We start from the raw sequence: 25291 nt of genomic DNA, 5'->3' as shown, positions 1-25291 counted from the left end.
ATTTTAATAGCACTTAATGACTGACTGAATGGAAATGACAATAAATGAAAATGTAAAACGAAAAAAGCGATCATGAAAATGTTTCCAACAAATGAATAAAATGATTTTTGACCACTTTGTTGTTCAGATATATCACATATTTGTAACTAAATGAAACATGAATTGAAACAAAACACGGTATAAACTGAGGAGTGACTCCCGTGAGGTTCATGTATTTTCTTCACTCTGCTCTCATGTCAAGAAGCATGAGATCAGTGCATGCACTGCATCGTCCAATCAGTGAGCGATACACAGTAAGGGGGCGGGGCGAGTATCTGAGGATTTCATCGGAGGATGGTCTGGTGGTTCCTCGATTATCGCTCCTCCATGATCGCTCCTCGCTCCTCGATCCTCGGTCCTCCGGCAGAAATAAGAGCCATGGGACGGTACTCAAGATGGCGCAGGCAAATCAACTTCCGGTGAGACCGAGGACCGAGGAGCGAGGAAATGAAAATAGTCGACCTGAGAAGCAGCCCATATCTGGTACTGACTGTTGTCACTACCCGATCTGCAGCTCTGCCCGATCTGCAGTGCGCATGTGCGAGATGGTCCGCCATATTGGACAACTCCGGACAGCAACCCAAATAGGACAACATTGACACAGTGGCTTTTGGCAAACCTAAAAAGGAAAACTCGAGAGAGATGAGTTATTGTTATTACAACGTGACTTCACTATTATTTAACAACTATTTTTATTGGGTTCGTTTATTTGGGATTAAGTACATTGTCAGAATAAGTGAGAAATGGATTTAACTTCTGTTAGACAGCTATCATACTGAATACATATTTACTGTGAATGTGTGCAAAAATGTATGGCATATAACTGTCTAACAGAAGTTAAATTCATTTCTCACTTATTCTGACAATGTACTTAACCCCAAATAAAAGAACCCAATAAAAAGAGTTGTTAAATAATAGTGAAGTCACGTTGTAATAACAATAACTCATCTCTCTCGAGTTTAAGTCACGTTGTAATAACAATAACTCATCTCTCTCGAGTTTAAGTCACGTTGTAATAACAATAACTCATCTCTCTCGAGTTTTATTTTTGAGCTTTGCCAAAAGCCACTGTGTCAAGGGTCCTACTTGAGTTGCCGTCCGGAGTTGTCCAATATGGCGGACCATCTCGCACATGCGCACTGCAGATCGGGTAGTGACAGTGACACTGACACCGGGGCTGCTTCTCAGGTCGATTAAATGAAATCCTTGCTTCCCTCACTTGCGTCGTTTCCCTGCGTTTAGTCCCTCCCACCAGGGAAGCATGGAGGGACGCAAGGAAACCACGAGAAGCAGGGAAATGAGTTTTAAGAGCAATGGGACGTCCTTTCCTCCGGAGCGTCACGTGAAGTGACGTCCGTTTGTGATGACGCTGCACAGCTGATCGTCTGACAGCAGCCAGCTCTGTCCCCGTTATTTCCACACACACCCCCGCCTCTGTTAGTGCACATTTACTGACACAAACATGTGTATCATCTGTTGTAGATCCCAATAAATTAAATAAAATAAGAACTCATTCTCAAAAAAGATAAACGCCATTCTTAAAATGTATAAACGAACAATAGTTTGATTAATATTGATTAGTGCACAAAATAAATAAAATAATTGAGAGAAGAAAAAGAGATATGTTATCTATCAAAACCCAGTTAGATTAACATTCATTGGATTGCACACTTTGTTTGTTTGTTTGTGTGGATATGTAGCACATTAACATTTTAATAGCACTTAATGACTGACTGAATGGAAATGACAATAAATGAAAATGTAAAACGAAAAAAGCGATCATGAAAATGTTTCAAACAAATGAATAAAAGGATTTTTGACCACTTTGTTGTTCAGATATATCACATATTTGTAACTAAATGAAACAGGAATTGAAACAAAACACGGTATAAACTGAGGAGTGACTCCCGTGAGGTTCATGTATTTTCTTCACTCCGCTGGGAAACGGCTCTCATGTCAAGAAGCATGAGATCAGTGCATGCACTGCATCGTCCAATCAGTGAGCGATACACAGTAAGGGGGCGGGGCGAGTATCTGAGGATTTCATCGGAGGATGGTCTGGTGGTTCCTCGATTATCGCTCCTCCATTATCGCTCCTCGATCCTCGGTCCTCCGGCAGAAATAAGAGCCATGGGACGGTACTCAAGATGGCGCAGGCAAATCAACTTCCGGTGAGACCGAGGACCGAGGAGCGAGGAAATGAAAATAGTCGACCTGAGAAGCAGCCCAGGAAGCCAATACGGAAGTGCCACACACTGCAGTTCATATATTGGCCGATAGGCGATGGCTGCAGAAAGGAGCAATTTCCATAGACCCCAATGTTAAAATGCCCAATTTTACAGCAGAAAAAAACATGTTTCTACCCCTGGCTCCATACATTTTATTATCGATATAGTTAGATTCCACCTTTATGATTATGGATCTGTGAGTGAATTGTTTTCTAACGCGACCCTTTTATTTATATTAGGTCTTAAAGTTTGTGCATACATTAGGGCGTGGTCACATTGAGTGACGGCTCTGTCAAGTGCCTGCCGCTGTTAGCTTCTTGTCTCTCTGCTAGCTGCTCCGTGAAGCTAGCTACAGGGACTCTGCCTGCTCAGCTCATCCAGGAAACACAACTTGTAGCCGGCCGTGGTTGTTTGTTCTTCATGCTTATATATCGGACTATTGTGACTCGCTCTGCGGTTAAAACAGACGGTGCATGAATGCGGTAAGTGAAATTTGAGTGCTTTATTTATGTGTTAATGATTTTAATCAGCTACGTAATGAATGGTAAGGCTTGGGTTAGCATGTAAGCTAGTGGTAGCTACATCGGTGCTAACGATGCTAATCGTAGCCTCCAAGTTAAAATCATAGACTGTGTATATATAAAGGTCAGTGGCGGCGCCAGAGTATTTTTGTTGGGTAATCTATGGTAGGGCTAACCCAGAGCCATATAATAGAAGAGTTATGACATCTCCGTTCACTCCAATGGACCACTTTTTTACAGCAATGGCAGATCGTGGAGCCTCTCAATCGTTCCCCGGAAGTTAGCGCCAAGGCTAGCAGAGCTGTGGAGTTGCAGCATAATAGACCGTTCGTGACGGACTTTTAAAGGTAAGAAGTTTAAAGATTTATATTGAGGATATTATCAGTACATCTGATTCAATTGAACATGTGTATTAAAGGATGTCAGTGGATTATCCCTAAATTAGTAGATTTAGGGAACGTTTACAGATAACAGATCAAGCTAGGATACCGAAGCAAGTTAGCAACACACGTTGAACAGCCTTTTAATTGTAAATTCCGTTCTCTTAATGTCTATTTGGTCCAACGTTGTTGAATTAGAGAAGAGGGGCTTCTAAACGGGATTGTATGCGGGGGTGGAGGGAGTTAAATATTAGATAAATATAACTTTGGTGCGTGTAAGAGTGAGTGTTTTTAGCAGAGCCATATTGTGTCCTTGTGATTATGTTGATTATTACCTGTGTGTATAATGTTGCAGCTCAGCTGATTTTGGATTGATGGCAAAGGGAGAGGAACTTAAGTGAGAGTGAACACACAAGGTAAGTTTAATACTACTGTTTTATATAAGTAAGCATACTAAACATGTATTCTATCACTGTATTATATAAGTAATCTTGTTAGTAACCTACTGTATGGCAGGTGGAGGGGGCAGTGATGTTACAGGTGGAGGAGCAAAACTGCAAGACTGCAAACTCACAAGACAGAGAAATCGAAGTTTGTTCTCCAGAGAAGAGGTTGATTTCACTTCAATTTTTTCATATTTTCTAAAGATGTGGAAATGGCACAAAAAAAAACTTGAGAGCTGTAACCAAGACAACTGTAACAACATGAGTAGACAGCCACCAAGGTTTTTCAAGTCCCTTTCTTACTCCATTTTGCCAACCCAAACTTCCAGGTACATGACGGGACACCTTGCTTGTTTTTGTTGTTTGCGCTCCTCTGGCAGGTGGAGGGCAGTGATCCCTTCCCTTCTTCCCTCAATCTTTGAGACTAATGTAAGTAGAAGACATGGCACTGTAAATGTTCGAACATTTAAAATATTATACCACTTAAAAATAAGAAATATTACTTTTGTTACTAAGAGTTCATACTTATAATACCTGTGTCACCTTTCACACTATCGCTGTGATCATGAGCTATGGGCTTTGTAGATACAGGTCCCGGGGTGAATCGTGGTGCAGGGGCCCTTCTCTTTTTGACCACAGGGCGATGCACGAAGATGGTGGGTATAGCCTCTGCTCTCAGCCTAGTCTTGCCCTTTTTTGTCTTGACAAACTGGTCTGCTTCAAAATGTGCCTGCGGAGTGACTTGAGGTTACTTCACACACAGAACAACTCAGTTTTGTCTGCCCACATACATATTCCATAGTGGTTGAATACACAGTATTAGGAAACACTTTATACTTACTGGACATGTTATACTCATTACATACTGTATATACAATATGACCAAGAATGTGAGACAACTTTATAGAAATTCATATCACATATGTTACTGATGCCATTTGTCATACTTTGTTAAACTCACAAATAATAAAGTTCCATAACTTCAGTTGGGAACAAAGACCACACCTTATCTCCCCAAGGCAATTTCCATCCAATAGGTGTGCTATATAGGTGTGTATAACCCTTTCTCCTGTCTGTTACTCCCTCTTTCAGCACAAGAACCAGAGGGGGATTCAATGGAGCCTGAATACCTGCACTGAGACCCTCACCCTGCACCCTGAGTCTCAACTCTCAGTGTTTTTCAAGCCTTTCCCTGTTTTTTGTATTAAACAAAACATTAAGCTTTCCCAATGGTGTGGTTTTCGTTTTGTGAAAAAGTGCAAATGCAGTGTTTGTATATAAATCACATATTTTTTTGCTGTTGGTCGTGAAATTGCTCCTGCTTCCTCCGCTCTGTGTCAGTGGGGAAGCTGTACATTCGTACTCCTTTCTCTGAGCGATTGGAGCATCCCCAGGCAGCACAGCAAACCATGGTGGCGACTAGGAGGCAGCACAGCAAACCAGGACAACACGGAGGAAAAGGCACAGACAAACTGCATGATATGCTATTCAATGTTTATTGAATGCATGTATTTGCAATGGATGTTCCTAAAACAACACATTTAACATCATCATCATCATGCTGCTGCTGCTAGTCCTTTGATAGTCACCTGTCGGTCTCCTGTCCTTTCTGAAAGCCATAAAGATGACATTAGTCATTTAGATAACTTGTGTCCTCAATTACCATGGGATTACTGAAACTACTATGAATTTAAGAAAATGGTAGACATTAATCTAATCTGAATTTTAAAGCATTACTTTAGATCCCCTCCCTCTAAATATATCAATAAACATTAGAAAGTGATGCTCCTGACTACCATACAAGTTTAAGAAGATAATATTGGTTTTAAAGAATTCAAAGCTATAAATAAACAGCAACAGGCTCTTTAACCAAGGCACTGTTAGCCTAACATGTAAACTAGTTGTTCACACTAATCCTAATATTATCACTTAATATTAGCAAATTCTATTTTATTTTTTAAAACATATTGATGTAAATACATACACATATCGATTTTTTTGTATAAATATTGCAAATCAAAACCTTTATTCACTAATAATTACCAAAAATCGTAGTTCTATCTCCTGTTATCAATGCATTCACATTGCCCGCCATGAACTTCCGGGGAACGATCCTCGTCTCCATGAACCACGTGACGATAACCGTTTTTGGACTTCCGTTGTCGTAACTCTTCTATTATATGGCTCTGGGCTAACCCATACAGTGGTGGGGCTCAAGTCAGTATTTGTAATGTAATTACACGCTATATCGCCCCCCTTGACAGTGAAACGCCAAGCGTGAGGCTTTTATTAGCTTTTATTAGTCTCCTTTTATCAGCTAAATTACATCGAGAGCAACAGGTGTGAGTTAAACAATACAATAGCCTATTCTGCTAATTCCACGTTGTTACAACATGCTACGCAGCGGCAGAAACAAGAAAAGTTGGCATATGGAATTGACACGGAGAAGGAGAGAGAGACACAGGTAAACAGAGAGAGACTGACACAGCACACAACAAGTGTCTCTATTGTCATACAAAACACTTTTTCAAATGACTATTACAAAATATATTCAAAACTCACTATTAACTCTTCAGGTGGGTCGTGTGACTCTGGCACCTGTTCGACTTGTACCTCAATGCGAGGGCGTTTAAGAACAAATCTATCCATCCGAAATATACAATTAATCCTAGAAGTTCTGCTGTCTGTCTGCAATTTACTCGGCGACAAATCAGTAATGCATGACGCAGCAGACCCAACGTTTCGTTGCTCTGATTGGCTGTAGGTCTGTTCAAATTGCATTCGGAGGCATTTTGATCTGACCGCGGCCGCGCTGATATTATAACGCCAGAGAATTTCCACACCTTTAGTGTATAAAACTCCCCCACTACTTAGACTATTCCTTGCACCCCTCTAGCATAAGCCCGAATGGTCTCAACCAATGGTCTCAAGTAACGTGCACTTGTTGTTACAGCAGGATCAGTTTGTGTGTTATGGACACGACCGGTAGATTTTTGCAATCCGTGTTCTCAACATGCTTACTTTAACATACTTGTTCATGGTCAGGCTAAGGTAGGGCTAAGCCATTTCTTGGTATGGCTGTAGCCTACCCCAGCCATACCCTGGCGCCGCCACTGATAAAGGTTACAACGAAATAGACAAGTGTTAAGCATTAAGTGGGATAATACTGTTAAACAAACGGCTTCTGTTTGAGGTTGATAAAATAAGGTTACATCCTTGTAACTTAGAGATATTTTATTATGTAGGTAGGAACTGTATGCATCTAAGGTTAATTTAAATTGACTATGCTCAAGTATGTAGACAAGCTAATGTCGAAGTAGTGTATGTGAAATCAACCTCACAATAAGATGTGTGTATTAATATAATAATATTACAATTATTAATGTCATATTTCAAGATGATTACTTAGATATTACAATATGGTTGGTTGAGCTGGAGTTCATTATTGAGCTTACATGTTAACGTCAGTCATCTGAAGAACGAACCCAAACCTTGTTGTTTTTATTAATTGCATTAACAAATGGGTATCAAATAAACACTAAGCATTGGTAACACAACTTCCAAAGTTACAGTAAAATAAAAAGGACCCTGACTCGGACAATACACAATCCAACATGTTCAACAGAAGAGAATCAGTTATATTGTTTGTACACATGGTACTTTACATATATATATATATATATATATATATATATATATATATATATATATTAGGGTTGCCAGAAACTGACCATGATCAAAATCGATTATTCGGCAGCCCTGGCGAATAATAATTAATTATTCGACCGACCCCGGTGTGTAGCACACGGGGTCGGTGTGTAGCGTGCTGCAGCAGCAGTCTGCTCTGCACGCAGGCTTCCTCCAAGTTTACAGTAAAACAAACTGGTGGTGTGACCAATGGCCATTTACAATTATTAATACTATTACTATTATTAGCATTAGTCTATATTTTGGTTGAAACTAAGCCAGAAAAAAAAAAACAATACATAAATAATAATAAAAATATATATAAATAAAATCGATTTTTAAAAATAATATTCGATTATGGAGACTGTAACGAATATTCGAATAATCACTGGCATCCCTAATATATATATATATATATATATATATATATATTAGGGCCGGGACTCGATTAAAAAAATTAATCTAATTAATTAGAGGCTTTGTAATTAATTAATCGAAATTAATCGCATTTTTAATCGCATATAAATATTTGACCTGAGAACAGTGAGAAGCAATTGTTTTCACATGGATTTTAGTATACCATTAGGCGCATTCACACCGCAGTACTTTTCCCACAAAGGTTCATGAGAACTTAGTTCATGAGAACTCTTTGAACCTGGGGGTGGATTAGGCAAATGAAGCCGCTGACGTCACTTCTTCTTCTTCTGCTTTGGGTTTACTGGCAGGCCGCAAACCACTTCACGGCGTATACTGCCGCCCAAAGTCCCCGGCCGGAAGTCCCCGGAGTTGGGGACTGGCTTCAGTAGAAGCTGCTGGGAGTCCCAGCAGCTTCTACTGAAGCCTTCCGAGTAAATCGCCAGAACGCCGACACCTCCTCATCTCCACCGCTCCCATGTTTTATTTTGTGTTGCCATAAGTTAGTCTCTCTGCGTTTCTGCGCTGGGCTAATGCTAATAATGCTAATGCGAGGATAATAAAATGGCGGCTTCACCAAACTTTTTGGGAGTTTTACGGGGCGTGGTTTGCAATCCTTCCAGCCAATCAGAAATATAGCTCTTTTCTCACAAGAGAGCCGTACGAAAGTCCCTGCTCTCTAGCAGCTCTCTGCTCTCTAGCAGGGACTTTCGTGGGGGTAAAAAGGTTCTCATGAACTAATTTTAGTACCGGCTCTTTTTGGTGTGAACCATAGACTGTATGGTGTGAACGCGATAAAAGAGGCTAACGTCCACGCTAGCTTCCACGCTAGCTGCTATATGTTTTGCATTGAGGTGATACTTGAGGCTTGATGTGCTACGGTGATATGCAAATTCCTTTTTGCATAATTTGCACACAACCGTGCTCTTATCGACGCTTCCATCCGTCCGTTTTTTTAAAACAACATTTCCCACTGTTGTTCACTGTGGTTTGTTGTTGTCTGAAGTCATGAACGTTAGTTGGTGCTCCAGTATAATCGGTACGCCTGAAACTCATCCAGTGAGAAACGTTCCGCGGTGCAAAAATAAGTGCGATTAAAATGCGTTAATTTTTTTAACGCGTTAATTTTTGTGTAATTAATTAATCTTAATTAACGCGTTAAAGTCCCGGCCCTAATATATATATATCTGTTTGTTTAAGGTGTCCAGGTGATGCAGACAGGCTGGACCAGAGAGTGAGAGACAGAACTGGACTCCTCACAGCAGTGAACTTCAGCTCAGGTCCAAAGACTCTTTTTTCATACTGTACAAAGAATCAAGAAAGATATTGGTTTAAATGAATGAAGTATTGACTTGAATACACTGATATACATTCCATTAAACAATACTAAATACTAGATCACCTACACATCAGTTAAGTTGAGGGTTTTTTCCATGCAAAAAGTTACATTTAGATATTTAGCAATATGACTTTGTCAGCTTTCTAATTTAATGTATTGAAGGCAAAGATATTTAACACATAGTGAGAACTGCTACTATTTATCTCTCAATATTGTCTGTAAAAAACGTGGTAAAAGTTATTCTTTCAGTGAGACAACAGAGCAAGCTTCTACAGCTGCACTACGTTTTGATAACAGTTAAATATTATTTTGATAATAACATATATTTAAATGTTGATGAACTTCATACTGTTCATTCATAATCTGATTGTCTTTGTAGCTCACTGTTAAAATAAAACAAAAACATTACAATTACAAAATAATTATATCTACAGCCCCTAAACACACAAACACACCGCTTTCACAAATAACACACTTGTTCTGCAATAATATGTTTTATGTTTCCTGTCATTTTTGTTAGGAAAGGACATGCCTGAAAGACACGACATTTTCTCCTTCTCTGAGGGTCAAGAAAAACATCCAAGAGGAACATTAAAAGCTGATGTTATGAGATTTTAAGACCAGTAGGCTACAGGACATTCACTAAGAAACTACTTTTATTGTAAAAACAGTCAGCTGATCGAATGCAGCTATTTCCACATCTACACTCCATCCGCTGATTATTTCTATTTGCCTCACTTTATGAGCTTCACATCACTTGTGCCTTGTACCGCAGAGTTTGCAACGTCACAAATAAATGGGGCCAATCTTCAGTCAGATGTGAATGTGTAATCTAACATTTTCAGTAAGAATAATGGACAAAAGGAGTGCAAATACAATTTATTGAAATGTGAACCAAAAGTTAATCAAATATTTTAAATAAAAAGCACATATGGACAGAAGGTGTAAACCTATTAAATGTGTATAAGTAAACACATTTAGTCAAATAAAGTGACCGACTAGGCCTGTGCAGTTGGTATCAGCTTTGCCCAGCATGGGCTCCTTCATCAGCCCTGGTCCTCCTCGCAGAGGAAAGACCCTCAGTCCTCTCCAAACCAACAGACAGGACGTCCATCACACGGAGGTTTCTCCCTGAAGTCTCTGCTGCTCTCTGGACACCATGCTGTCTCAATCCGTCCACACTGAATATGAGAGGGGGAAAATGAAAATAATAAATGCTAGACAATAAGAAACATAAAGTTGACTGTTGAGTTGCTCAGTTTTTTTAGATTGTCAATACTATTACTGTATAACTAATATCTCAGGTTAAGAGGCACATTCAAATAAAGATTGGTCTTTAAATACATTTTGTCTTTTGAATTGTTTGTCTAAAGTCAAGGATCTAGAACTGGTACTTAGTTTTAATGATACAGTCTGGTTATTATGCTGTTTGGAGGAGGCCTCAAAGTTAAGAGCACTAACTAGCTACCATCACATGTACCTTAGCTTGACTTAAATGTATTAAACGTATAGTTAAGTGATATCAAAATATAAATAACTAATGTCATGCAAACGTATTAATATTTGCTTGATTCCAGTGTTGAATTTAGCACAATTGCATAAAAACGTTAAGGGGTTTTAAGATTCTGAAGTATTATGCTAAAAACTCAATAACTTAGATTATTATTTATAGTTTTGCTGAATAGTTTCATGTCCGCTTACCTTAGAAACGTAAAATGCGACGGCAGCGTGCAGATGGGGAGCATGTTAGCTTAGCTTGGTAGCTTCAGCTAGCTCTGGAACTTCCAGCTCGGTGGCAGGAGGCTCCGCCTCTTTGCCCTTAGGCTGGAGCAGGCTGGAGAAGGCGGGAGTTGAACTCTGACGTCACTGTTGAGCCGTTAGTGGCCGACTCCGCCTACTAAGGGCTTCACGGCAACTCTGCAGAATCCTATGGGTGACGTCACGGACCCTACACCATTTATATATACAGTCTATGGTTTTGTCCCACATGGCTCTAAACAGCTCAATAGGCACACACTGTAGACACTAATTAGAAGAACACAGACTAAAACAGCAATGTACAGACGAATCAGATGATTAAACATGATCTTAAAATATATTATATATTTTTTTGTAATCATTATTTTTAATACTTTCTGCTGACACTAGGTGGGGCTGTGCCTGCCCCTAATGACCAGTCGCCACTGCTCAAACCCCTCTTTTGAAGCCCTGTTAGAGAAACGCGGATTTTGGGTCCTTAGCTTGAACAAAACAAAAAGAGGAGGCGGAGCTAATGCCTGATCAGAATTCTACCAGAGATACAGTTAAATTCGGTTGTGATAAAACGCCATCCTGTTCTAAACCACATCAAAGATTATTTCTGAAACAGTATGGAGCTCAAATGCTTTTTCTCTTGCGGGTTACAAGGTGAGTTCCTTTTTTTATTTCCTGCTTTTTAAAAACACATGTGCTCTACAGCAGGGGTTCCCAACCCCCGGTCCGCGGAGGTGTTACTGCCGGGCCGCGAAATAGCTGTGAGTTTATCGTAATATTTGCAGAATTATAAATATATAAAAATATTTTATCATAATATTTTTTTCAAAAACTGTTTAATTTTTGCACCTATACCAGTGATATTATTTCATCCAGTAGCCTGGTTAAACTTTCACTAGAAAACTGTTAAAAATGGCTTTTGATGTTCCGAGGAATTCGGGGGACCAGCCTATAGGGTCTCAGCCTCTCGTGCGCACAAGAAAGTTACCGGTGCGCCAAGTAGAGGAGCGCACAGGAGACAACTATTTAATTACAGACTGTTATGTTTATGTGGGGAAATGGCAGGGGCGGACTGGCCATCGGGACGTATCCCGATGGGCCGGTACTGAAGTGGGCCGGTCGGACGATGTGGGCCGGCCGGTAACCAGCAGGGCTCGACGTTATAAATGGCCCGCATAACGTAGGCTACTTTCCACTTGCCCACTCGGGCCACTACAAATATTGCTTTAAAAAAAAATTGTCCTGTGGTATTGGTATTTTGACTAGCAATTTAGTTAAATTGTTTCTACAACATAGCGTTCCGTGAGTCGGTTGTCGTTGTTGGGTGAAAAGCAAACAGCCGTTTGCTGCGGAGCGCAGCGCGAGCAGGCTCCCGTGAGCAGGAGCGCGCTCCTTCACTACAGATGAGTGTAACTCCTACGTCACTTCCGGGCAAAAATTACGGCCCCGCCCACTTTTGGGGGAAACCAACGCTGTCATTTGAATGGCGGTCAATACAAATTCTGAAGTTTTTGCCAATCCGATCAAATTTCTTTGAAAACCGTGGATTTTTGGATATTCAAAGAGCTCGATTACGATGGCCAGTCAGGCAAAAAATTACATTCGATCATTGGAAATCGACAATCGGTCCCGGTAGGCGATCAGTAGGCGAGCCTGTAATTTCTCCAGCTGTTACTCTCATGAGCGAGGCGGAAGATAATAGTTTTAACATGCCAAAAAGCTGCTGTGTCGTTTATTGCACCTCAAACATTAAAACAAATCAAGAGTTCAGTGTGTCTGTACTTCCTCTAAGAAGAAAGGACAGTAACAGAAGAGCTCTGTGGCTTCAGGCTCGATCGCCATTCAAATTACAGCGTTGTTTCCCCCAAAAGTGGGCGGGGCCGTAAAGTCACGTAGATCTTACTCTCATCTTTGAAAATCGATCGCCTACTGCTATATTTAACCATATATCGAGCCCGATCGTCGATTTCTAATGGCTTAATGCAATTGTTTGCCTGTCTGGCCATTGGAATCGGGCTCTTTGAAGATCCAAAAGTCTCCGGTTTTCTTACATTTCTGATCGGATTGGCAAAAACTTCAGAATTTGTATTGACTGCCGTTCAACTGACAGCGTTGTTTTCCCCCAAAAGTGGGCGGAGCCGTTATTTTTGCCCGGAAGTGACGCATTTGTTACTCTCATCTATCGCGCCACCTAACCATTCGCCACAAATGTTTTTAATACCAGCGGTAGCCGGGCAAAAAACAATCTTCAAATAAAAGAAAGTCACCGGAGGAGTTAAAGGAGAGTGACAGGGAGCATGAGAAGAAGAGGGAGAGAAAGTTTCAGCCAGCTTGATCGATGGAGTTGGCTTCTAGTGGTGCAGTGACGCATCCTAAAACCCTTTTATAATCTATCGATTAGATTTATGATTCGAAAATTATAGAAGTAGGGAAGACATGTGGAGATTATCCGGCTGAACAAAATGTGCATTTATCAAACAGGTTTGTTTTCCACAGACCTTATTTCCAGCTATTTTCCAAAACCCTGTCGAGAAATCCCATTACTTTTTTGTCGAGGGAACCAGCAGCTTACTTCCTGGTTTTAGGAGGCGTCACTGGCTGCACCTCTCAATATGATGCCAATATAAACAAGGTCTTCTGTCGGCTCTGTACCTCAATGCCCACCTATGCTGACAAGTAAGGCAAGGCAAGGCAAGTTTATTTATATAGCACCTTTCAGCACCGGGCAATTCAAGGTGCTTTACAAAAATGAAAGACATTCAGACAAAGGCATTTAAAAACATTAAAAGAAAAACAAAAAATGAAAGACATTAAGAAAATGGCATTTAAAATCAGTCATTAAAAAGAAAAGCTAATAAAATAAACATTAAAAGTTACAGTGCAGTCTAAGATATGAATAGTTCAATTCTTTCGGTTCTTGATTTATTCACAGAACCTCCCTTTGGAAATCCGAACATTTCCGTCCCGATTGTTAATTTAGACTGATTGTTTTCACCATGTTATGCTCGCATGAAGTAGTAAGTGAAGAGACAATATAAAGGTATTGGCGAAATGTCCCAGCAGTTTAATGAAGGTTCTAATCAAATCAATTACATAGCCATTACATGTCTAACTCCTAATGACAGGAAGGCAGAATGCATATTATACAAATAATAATAGCAGACATTTTTTAACAATGACCACAATATCATTATTTTAATAAACCAAATATGAACAATTGAGGAAAATGAGGAAGAACTGATGATTAAAATGTTGTAGTACAAGTAGTAATGTGCATAAATTAGGCTACTATTGCAACACATGTGTTACGGTGTGCAGGAAGCAGGACCCAAATGCAGATTTAAGTGACAAAATAATTCCTTTATTTCAAGGCTACAATATTCAGAGACAGAACAGAACACTCACCGCAGTTTACTCACAACACAAGACGAACCGACACTGAACACAGGAAGAGACAAGACTAAATACAGGAAGGGGTAATCACAAGACGAGACACAGCCGGGCAGGGGAGGAGAAACACAAGGGCCACAGGTGAAAACAATCAGACAACTAGACACACCAGGGAAACTAACGACGGGAGGAAAAACACAGGAAGAAGGACCAGACAATATACAAGGATGAAAATACCCATAACCAGACATACAAAACTACAACACAGACAGATCCTAACAACATGTGTTAATTTTACCCTTAATGTCTACCCCTGTGGTAAGTCACTATAACACCTCCCCCCCCCCCCCCCCCCCCGTCGACAATTTACTAGCGGTATTTACTTGCGGTACCGCGGTGGGCCGGCGGTACCGGAGTGGGCCAGTCGAGAGTCCCGGGCTGATTTGTAGTCCCAGTCCGCCCCTGGGCAGTGCATACATAATTTGAGATATATTTCAAACTCGGACTTCATTTTAAGGATATGTCGGCCAGGGGTGTAGAGCTATTTTTTTAAGCACCGGATTGGCAAAACAGGAGAGTAAACCAGTCTGCCTTGATCTATGAATTCATGTCTGGGACTCTCACGGTATCTGCTGTCAACAGCTGTTTTATAGAAGGAAAACCTCCTTCACTTCATGAAATGGCTGCAGCATCAGGAGGCAGCGGGACGTATACTGCGCCTCTGAGAAGTGCAGCACCAGCGGGTAAAGATGTGCCTTTTTACGCACCGCCTTCGCTGTGTTTACCTTCATCAGAACAGCTTAAGAGTGACTGCAGGCTGCTACGTGTTAACCACACACACCTCTACACACATCGAACTGCCTGATTACTCCCCCTTTTATTAGTTTTATGAAGGAGATGTCCAGTTACCAAGGCGCATGATGTGTGTGTGTATGTGCTCTGCTCAGCTCTGTGTGTTCGGTGTGTTTGTGTCTGTCCGACACCGGCATTTGTTTTCAAATGACCATGAACAGTAATTTACACACATCTGGCTAACTCCATAGGTAGCCTATATGCGGGTGTTCCCAAAATAAATTTGTTTAATCTTAATCTCGATGTAGTGCTAAATGCTGGATTATTCGTAAATCATACAAACAAAACCAAAACGTTGATTTATCTGTTTTCCCGTTTTGGTTTAAAAACTGAATAATGTCGGTTTTTTGGTTTTCCTTTTTTCCGAAAAACCAAAAAACGACACCGGTTCTTTTTTAAACATTAATATGTTTTGGATGCATATTGTTCTAGTATTTGTTCAGGCTGTTACATACAATTAGCCTCTGTTGCTACCTGCTGGTGGTGAGTAAATATTAAAATTAATTAAAATTGACAACCGGTCCGCGATTTTTTTTCTGTAATTTTTTTTAGAAGTTGAACTTCTTCATATTTGTCTCATATTATAGTTTACTTTCCATTCAGGAAGTATGACCAGTACTCAAGTTGTAAAAAAAAATCAGGGGGGATGGTGGATTTTATGGGGACATAATTTGTGCTGATAACCCGCCGAGGGTGGGAGACCAACCAGCATAAAGATAATTATTATACTCCTAAAACAACATGCATGTTATGGATGTTCAGATACTCCTTTCATTGCTCTTGACCAGACCAAGGCACCTCAGAATTAGAGTCGGTCCCCGGGCTGCCATGGCACCACTAACATTTAGGGTCAAATGCAGAGGACAATTAGTGCAAAAATCTTTTTTTCACTTTAATTTAAAGGGGGGGAGGGGATACAAAAATGTGGTTATAATGGAAGTCTACGGTACAAATCTTGTAGGTTAACAATCCCTCATTTATTATTCAGATGGATCAACTGATTATACTAATAATAAAGTCAAAATAGTTTTTAGAATATTGAATTATAGTGTATTTTTTCAAAAAAGCAGTTACTGGTATACGATCAAAACTGGTATTTAAAGGGTTACATTTGTATCGTAATTAATTAAATCATTATGTAAATTAAACACTTCATGAACAATTTGAGGAAAACATTTTGAAAAATATTGATCCGTCATTATTTTATTGCAGTTCAAATACAAATATGTTATGTTAACATTCCCAATGTTACTTTTTTTAACAGGGCATTAAGTGCAAATTGAAATTGTTTACAACATATGAAAATATATTAAAAGATTATACAGATAATACAAAATAGGACCAATGTTGTCTCCCCCATCTCATAGAAGTTTCCAAAGATTTTCATAATCCTGCTTTTTGGTCTCAATTTGTCTGGCTCTTGCTTTCGGATTGTTAGCTTTGAAGCCAAGTCTTGACATATACATCTGGTCTGAAGTTCTGAACTTGTTCAGTGGAGGGCCAACACACTTGATGAAAAGCAAGGCTGACATGCTTTTTACCTCTAGGGAGCTTCTAGTTGTGGTTAAAATGTTCATCTGAATAAACCCACATTCACACTCAGCTGTGGAGATGACCAAAGTGTTCACTGCTTGAAGGAGGGATTTCAGCTCTTCTGGTGCTGGTGGTATCATTTCATCAACAGTTTTGAGTCTTACCAGCTAGCTAACACGAGAGAAAAACGTATAGCTAAACTCCAAACTAAGTTGTTAATGCTGCTTATGTCCATAGATTCCACCTTTGGTGACTAAAGTAATGAGTAATGACTAAGATTACTGACTCTTGACTTACCTGAAATGTTATTTTTAGTATTTTTAAATATGAAGTCCCTCAGATCGCGTTGTCCTCCTGGTCGCTTGGCCATTGTGATGACCGTTACCTGCGCTAGTGCTGCTATGCAGCTTCTGGCATCGATCAAACAGGCGCATCACGGCGCTCTGGCGCCCTCTAGGGCACTCGCATAGTAGCCTATAGCGGCAGTGACTTGGGGAAAATGTCATTGCGTGTGTGCGTGCTCACTCGCCCACAGTATTTTACTCAAAATGCGCAAAATTAATGTTGAAATAGCAGTAATACCAGTGCCACGTTCATTGATAAAATTACATAAAGGGCTGGAAAGGGGGAATGGCAGTTTTAGAAGGGGGATGATTTTGACCATTTTTATTTCAGGGGGGATGCCATCCCCCCTCATCCCCCCTCAACTCGAGTACTGAGTATGACGCTGCGATGTCAGTACGCTTCTCCATGTTTGTGATTGATCAAATGTTGCTAACCCCGCCCCTTTTGAGTTAACGAGTTGATAACCAGCGTCGTAGGACCGTTTAGCGAGAGCGTGTTTGTTTTGGATTAGGTAAACCGGGTAACTCAAACATATCCAGGTTATGTTGAACCGGCTTCGTAGTACAGGCCTCTGGTCTCACACTTCACAAAACAGGGATCAAATTCCTGATTTATGCAGATGATTTAATCCTGTTAAGCCCGACAAAAGAAAGACTTCAACAGAGTTTAAACACAGAAACATTTTGACAATGTACTGACTGAATGCTCACAACCTGGCCATATAAACAGGCAGGCACAAAAAAACATGGCTGTCAGAAGAGGCGATCATGCCAACAGTGTGAACAGGGCCGTTTCTTCCTATAGGCGGACTATGCAGATGCATAGGGCCCCTGCGGCCACTGGGGGGCCCCCAAGCTGAACGTTCAGGTTCAGCCTCAATATATTTGGGGAGAATTCAAATTAGCCGTCTTTATTGTCCCTGGTCAACATGAGGCCCCACGCAAAGTTATATGATGAGGCCCTCTGTTTCGCGAGCGTCAACGGGGGGGGGGGGGGGGGGGCTAGTGCAGCCTCGCAGCGGCGAAACCGTGCCCGCGCCACACTAATTGCGCCGCAAGCTCATAGGTGCGCCGCATTTTCTGATCAGTTGAGGCACCCTATGCAAGATGAGGCCCCCTCCGCAAGGTGAGGCCCCACGCAGTCTGCATGATCGGCCTGTGGGGGGGACGGCCCTGCATAGCGGAGCCTTAATGTTTACCTTTTTAATATAAATTGTTGTAAGTTTCAATTGCTTGGTTTTTGTGAAATTAGCCTGTTTTCAGATTGATGCATCTCCACAGATCATCTTAAAGCAGGGGTGCACAAGTCGGGAGATTCCCAGTCGATCGCGAGATGTGTCTAAAAATAGAACAACAATATTCTGTTTTATCGTTAATGTCCTATAACATAATCTTCCTGTGCCAGAATAATGCACTTGAACGCATCAAAGCTTTCTGATTGGCGTGACCCCATGTGTCGGGGCGTGGCTGGTGGGCACTAGTTAGCTGACGTTGTCCGTGTCAACAGGAGTGACAGTCCGCACACACACAAGACCGCAATTATGGCAGAAGCATAAAAGCCCAAAATATATCATTTTCACTCCGAGTGGGAGGATAATTATTTTTTTGTTTATTCCAATTCAAAGTCCATCTGTCTCATCTGCAATGCGAGCGTGGCTTTACCGAAGAAGGGTAATTTAGAGCATTTCAAAACGGTGCACAAACGCTATGAGACGGAATTCCCTCCTAATTCTGCCCTACGCTCTTCTGTTCGTTGCGTGCATATGTAACAGAGTTAAAAATGTGAATACATAATTATAAGTTTGTGAATGTTTAATTTATAATAATTTGTGAATTTTAAGAGATGAGATTGATTAATTTAATATTTTAAGTTTTGTTTCCCGTGGGAACACCTTCCCGTTGCACGTCTTTGTTTACTTCAGGTATGTATTTTCCACCCTCCATGGACTGGCCATCTGTAGAATCTGGAAAATCACAGAACGGCCGGTCGTCAAGGGCCGGTTCGATTAGCTGACGGTCGTTTATGTTTTAAATGGCATAATTTTCTCTAGCAGCTCCCCCCCCCCCTCTCTATTTGGACTCGTAGATCTCGGCAGACTGGCAACTTTAGAGTAGCTCTTGGTTCAAAAAAGGTTGGGCACCCCTGTCTTAAAGGCTTCGGAATTCCCCCATTGTAGTGAAAAAACTGTAAAGACTAGGGCCCCCAAACAGCATCTTGCATAGGGCCCCCACAAAGCTAGAAACGGTCCTGAGTGTGAAGGAACTGCTGTGGAAACAGAGCAGCACTTCCTCACACAATGCCAAACATTTGAACCTGTACAGAAACAATTATTTCCAAAACCTAAGCATCCTCGAATATTTAAAAAAGAAAATGAAAAACTAAAGATATTACTCAAAGAAAGCTGCATTCGTTTGTCTCTGCCTGCCACAGTATGAGGGAATCGGACTGACCTGCAACACCAGGTCTCACATATTTTTAATATTTTATTTTTGTATTCATGTATTATATGAATTGAATGAATGTGTGTTCCTTGTAAAAATAAAAAGTTCTTGCTTATGTTAAAAATGTAGCAGTTTGTTCTTATGTATGTATTTGTGTATAGATGTGGCTACTACACAGAGCTTTAGCAATACTGTATGTAATGTAACTATGGTAATGCTAATAAAGTGTAATATGTCATGTGAAGCGCTTTGAGCATTTGGGATAGCGCTCTAATAACTGTAATTAATTATTATTATTATTGTTATTATTATTATTATTATAATAATAAAGCTATTGAATTGAATGAGATAAAGAGAGAGCCTGCTTCCTTATTTGAATAATGCTGCCTTCAAGTGCTTCTCCTACATTCGCCTTCTGAACTTAAGAGATCACAAATAAGATTGTTTGTGTGTATTCTAGTAACTTTCAGGTTCAAAATACAATGAAAACAAATTTGTAGTTTTAGCTTTTGATATTCTATAAATTATGGGGATATGTTCAGCTTGTGTGTTGTTTAGATTAGAAACGAAATAATTCAACTCTATGTGTGTGTGATATTTTCATGCCTTTTCCAATTCAGGCCCGACATAAATAGAAGCCTAAAACCTTTGCATGGGGTGAATATATAATACACTTTTTTAGACGATGAAACAATAATTGCTGATCTTAATTCAAACGTTTCTGGAAGTTCAATAGAACGAAAATTAAAAACAGTTATTTTAAATGACACAGCTAACGTGTAGGGTTGGAATATTTCGAGCCGTGCCTGAATGCACCTCTGCCCAGCGTTTGCTCGCGCCAGAAAGACATTTAAACCGCCGCTGTGTCTCCGCCTCCTCAGAAAATTATAAATATAGGCAGCTCCTCGCTTCCTTTTCACTACAACCTTCAACAACCGATTCTTCAGTGTCGGAAAGAAGCAGGGTGAAAAATCCTACAATAATGGTGAGTACTGACGAACAAAACAATTATATAAATAATAAAACTACCGGTAATTAGATTTTTTGCCGTTGAAATCCCGTTTATGTGCCTAAATTGTGGTAGCTTTAGTCCAAACAGTTGGCGCAGTTTAAATCATAACGGTTGAAATTGGCCGTTAAAACGGAACTTTCATCGCTTTAAACTACAGTCAAAGATACTGTATCGACATCTGGGCATTTCTCTCTCTCCAGTTTAATAGGAATAAAAGCATACAGTATAAAACAGTATGCGAAAAACTGTTTTCCCATCTTTGTGGGTTTGGAAGACATAAGGCTGGGCATTACTGTAAGCCGGCGAGCTAGAAGAATGCATCAGATAACGACCTGTCCATGAACGTTACAGAAAGGCAGGGCTTTGCAGCAGGGAGGAGAGATGTTGCTCGTTTTGGGAGGGGCAGACAGGAACACGTGACTCGGCACAAAGTCACTAGGTCTGCAGCCGAATAGTCCAAAAATCAGCTCCTAAGTTCTAACCCTATCGTCTATTCCTGAAACGGTAAGGGATAGTGGATAGGAGAATTCAAAAAGGATTTAGGAGAAGAGACTGTGGTACTTTAGAGAATCCGACTGCACTTTCACTATCCGACGTGTTTATGATGCGCCAGCGGACGTCATGAATGTGCGTCTGCTGCTGTGGGGTAACTATGGAAACTACAGTTTTCTATACAGCGGACTACAACATGGATGTTTAATAAGAACGAGGGACTACTGTAAACTCATCTAGAGACTCTGCACCGTGCTCTGATGCTGTTGCTTTGCTTTATGAACGTGGACAACAGAGAAACATATTCTTCATGACCAAAGTTGAATTGAAATAAAAAAGGAAAGTGAAACTTATGCTCGTCACCCTCTCCCTCCGGTCCACATTAATACAAATGGTCCCAATACGTATGATTGAATGAAAATATCTTAAAATAAATACAAATGTATTTATTATAAACGTTGGTCCTTAACATCTATCACTGTGTATATCACCATTCAAACATCTTTTAAAAGTTGAACAAACCCCACACAGCTCAGTGAAATGTTGACTTTATTTGATCATTTCAGTAAAAACTAACGTTCATATTTCTCTTTTTGATTATAATACTGATGAACGTTCAAAACAAAGCACTTTGGCAACTTACCACATACGTTTTAAAATGCTTAATAAGCACCGTAACTTTCATGATATTATTTCTCCGTCATAATTGTTTGTTTCCGTGAACGGCCGACTGTTGAGTGATGGCAAATGCTGCGACTGCAAGGCATTGTGGGGCAGCATTTTCTCCTCTCCTTTCGGTGAGGGAGGTCCAGTGGTTCCTAAGCTAAAGGAGGTTATAAAGGAAGTTTGAAACCTCCTTTCTTATCATCTAGAGAATTCGAACGGCACTTATCATGGCTGCCACTGAGGGACTTCCGGGTCATTTCACTCTGTTAGGAAGGTTCCTAAGCTAAATGGACTATTCGACTGCAGCCCTGGGTTAGGGTTTATAACCTGTCAGCGCCCAAAACACCATTTAAAAGGGAATGATTTTTAGGGAAATATTGTCCAATAAATCGGCCATATTGTAATGTACCCCTCCCTCCCAACCTTTTTAAATGTATCCCTGTGACTGTATATCTAATAGTGTAGATAGTGTTGGTAATTGGTTAATTTAATTTGCGATAAATCACAATTTTTAAATTGAGTCCAGTTGTGTTTCATTTGTCAAATTGACACATGGAAACTGTTTGTATTAACATACGTTGTAGTACTTGTATAAGGAGGTCAGTGATTGCACTGTATAAACTGACATGGAATGTATCCGTTCAAATTCGAAAATGTAATCTGCTCAAAAGTAACCGTTTGTCTCTCCTCCACAGCGTGAGTGTATCTCTATGCATGTCGGCCAGGCCGGAGTCCAGATGGGCAATGCCTGCTGGGAGCTCTACTGCCTGGAGCACGGCATCCAGCCTGACGGTCAGATGCCGAGTGACAAGACCATCGGAGGAGGAGACGACTCCTTCAACACCTTCTTCAGCGAGACTGGAGCCGGCAAACACGTCCCCAGAGCCGTCTTTGTGGACCTGGAGCCCACTGTAATCGGTAAGGATACACATATTTGTATTTAAACGTGAAATAATATTTTTGAAGAAGACGGGTAGGACAGACGGATAAATAGATGCTTATTGAACCCAAATTGGGAAATTATTTTGTTGCCGCAGCAGTGTGTTCAGGCATTAAAATATATAAATAATAAAATAAAATCAATAAACAGCAAATATAATATCTACAGTAGAATATACGTGTATCTAAAATATTCTGGATTATTCTGGTTCAATACCCATGACTGTACCCGTGTTGTTCCTCAGATGAAGTCCGTAAAGGAACCTACCGCCAGCTCTTCCACCCCGAGCAGCTGATCACCGGTAAGGAGGACGCAGCCAACAACTACGCCCGCGGTCACTACACCGTCGGCAAGGAGATCATCGACCTGGTGCTTGACAGGACTCGCAAACTGGTGAGCTCTTCATCTCATTACATGTTGCAAGTGAAGCCTTTAAAATAAAAACATATTTCGATTGATGGCAAAACATTTAAAACCATTATCCCTTATTTCCAGGCTGACCAGTGCACAGGGCTCCAGGGTTTCCTGATCTTCCACTCCTTTGGAGGAGGAACCGGCTCTGGCTTCACCTCCTTGCTGATGGAGCGTCTCTCTGTCGACTACGGCAAGAAGTCCAAGCTTGAGTTTGCGGTTTACCCCGCCCCCCAGGTGTCCACCGCTGTGGTGGAGCCCTACAACTCCATCCTGACCACCCACACCACCCTGGAGCACTCCGACTGTGCCTTCATGGTGGACAATGAGGCCATCTACGACATCTGCCGCAGGAACCTGGACATCGAGCGCCCTACCTACACCAACCTCAACAGGCTGATTGGACAGATCGTCTCCTCCATCACCGCCTCCCTGCGCTTCGATGGTGCCTTGAATGTGGATCTGACTGAGTTCCAGACCAACTTGGTGCCTTACCCTCGTATCCACTTCCCTCTGGCCACTTACGCCCCAGTTATCTCCGCAGAGAAGGCCTACCACGAGCAGCTGTCGGTGGCTGACATCACCAACGCCTGTTTCGAGCCGGCCAACCAGTTGGTGAAATGCGACCCCCGCCACGGCAAGTACATGGCCTGCTGCCTCCTGTACCGTGGTGATGTGGTGCCCAAAGATGTCAACTCTGCCATCGCCACCATCAAAACCAAGCGCAGCATCCAGTTTGTGGACTGGTGTCCCACTGGCTTCAAGGTGGGCATAAACTACCAGCCCCCTACCGTGGTTCCTGGAGGAGACCTGGCCAAGGTGCAGAGGGCCGTGTGCATGCTGAGCAACACCACCGCCATCGCAGAGGCCTGGGCTCGCCTGGACCACAAGTTCGACCTGATGTACGCCAAGAGGGCCTTCGTCCACTGGTACGTTGGAGAGGGGATGGAGGAGGGAGAGTTCTCTGAGGCCAGAGAGGATATGGCTGCCCTGGAGAAGGATTATGAGGAGGTGGGCACCGACAGCGTGGGGGACGAAGGAGAAGAAGGGGAGGAGTACTAAGCCACTGAAACATCTGTGGTGAAGACTCTGACCCCTCCATTGTCCAACTTCAGCTCCTTTCTAAACAACAACAACACACACACACACACACACACACACACACACACACACACACACACACACACACACACACACACACACACACACACACACACACACACACACACACACACACACACACACACACACACACACATTGATGGCATGAGACAGTTATGTTTTGGCCAGGTTAAAAAAAAATCTCCCCAGGGAGCTGTTGCATCTCGGGACTTTTAAAAAAAAAAAGTTCATCTTTATTATTTTATTTTGAGTCATTCCAAATGTTACGGCTTTGTAAACAATCCCAATAAAGTTCACTTGGGTTCCGACATGACCTCTGACTCTGTCTTCAATGAATGACTTTACATGAAGGTGAATGTAAATTCCAACTCTTATTGAAAAGGTAAAAGTACATTTAAAAAATATATAGACACTTCAAAGAAAATGCATCAGTATTGCGTGTGTATTAGTGCCGCAGTTAAAGGTCGAGTAGCTTTAGAGGATTTAAACTTGTTAAACACAAAATCTTTCAAATAAAGTAAAGGCGTCAACATTACATTAAAAAAAAAACCTCAAGTTATTAGTAAAAGTAAATATTTACATCAAAATCTACTGCAAGTACCAAAGGAAAGGTACTCATTAAGCACAAGAGCCCCGTTCAGAAACCTATATATTAAATTACTGGATTATGATTCACTGATTTGTCTTTCACTGCTAGCGAGGTGGAAATAATTGTAATTACTCTATATACTTCTGCTTTATTGAAACCAATACATGTCGGTTTATTTGATTTATACTTTGTTAACAAATCTAAATCTGAAAAGTAACCTTTAATATAGCGTTAAATTGAAATACTATAATAAAATACTGGTGTGGGCACGAGATAAGTTTGTGCACAGATGGAAGGCTGACAGGCAGGTAGGCCCATATATATATATCAAGTGTGTTGTGAGTTGTGTGTTGGGGAAATGTATTCCATCGCACCTCAGCCTGTGATTCTGCTGAGACTGCTTCCCTCTGATAGTCTTTTATTGCCACGCCAGCAAAACACTCACTGGCAGGGAAGCTTGGCCTGTGTGTGTGTGTGTGTGTGTGTGTGTGTTGCATCACTGTATGATCACTGACATGTGCAAACAGTTTTGTGTGTGTAGAGCAGCCATAGTTCATTTCCCCTGTGCTTGTGGAGGTTGTTTTGTGCAGGTGTGTGAGCTCTGCAGGTGTGTGTGAGGCGACACAGGGGGGGGCATTTGTTCTGAAAAGTAGGCCTCCTGTGTTCCTGCGTTTACAGCTTTTTCTTTATTCACA

At 41.1% G+C, this 25291-nt stretch overlaps 1 protein-coding gene across 3 annotated transcripts; it reads left to right on the top strand.

The window, feature by feature from the left end:
• Positions 1–20204: 20204 nt before the first annotated feature.
• On the top strand, positions 20205–24320 carry LOC117534575 (tubulin alpha chain-like). Of its 3 annotated transcripts, none has more exons than XR_004567255.1 (5): positions 20205–20349; positions 22230–22452; positions 22719–22867; positions 22970–24017; positions 24101–24320. XR_004567255.1 is itself a non-coding variant. In XM_034198809.1 (4 exons), the coding sequence occupies exons 1-4, from the start codon at positions 20347–20349 to the stop codon at positions 23945–23947; spliced, it is 1353 nt and encodes a 450-aa protein (XP_034054700.1). In that variant the 5' UTR covers positions 20205–20346; the 3' UTR covers positions 23948–24318. The 3 variants fall into 3 exon arrangements, 1 of the variants encoding a protein (XP_034054700.1); XR_004567256.1 differs by having other exon boundaries at positions 24115–24220; XM_034198809.1 differs by having other exon boundaries at positions 22970–24318.
• The last annotated feature ends 971 nt before the right edge of the window (positions 24321–25291 follow it).

Source organism: Gymnodraco acuticeps, unplaced genomic scaffold (assembly GCF_902827175.1).
Source record: "Gymnodraco acuticeps unplaced genomic scaffold, fGymAcu1.1, whole genome shotgun sequence".
Taxonomy (NCBI): domain Eukaryota; kingdom Metazoa; phylum Chordata; class Actinopteri; order Perciformes; family Bathydraconidae; genus Gymnodraco; species Gymnodraco acuticeps.
The sequence above is the reverse complement of the archived record's forward strand: the minus strand, read 5'-3'. Positions and strand labels throughout refer to the sequence as shown.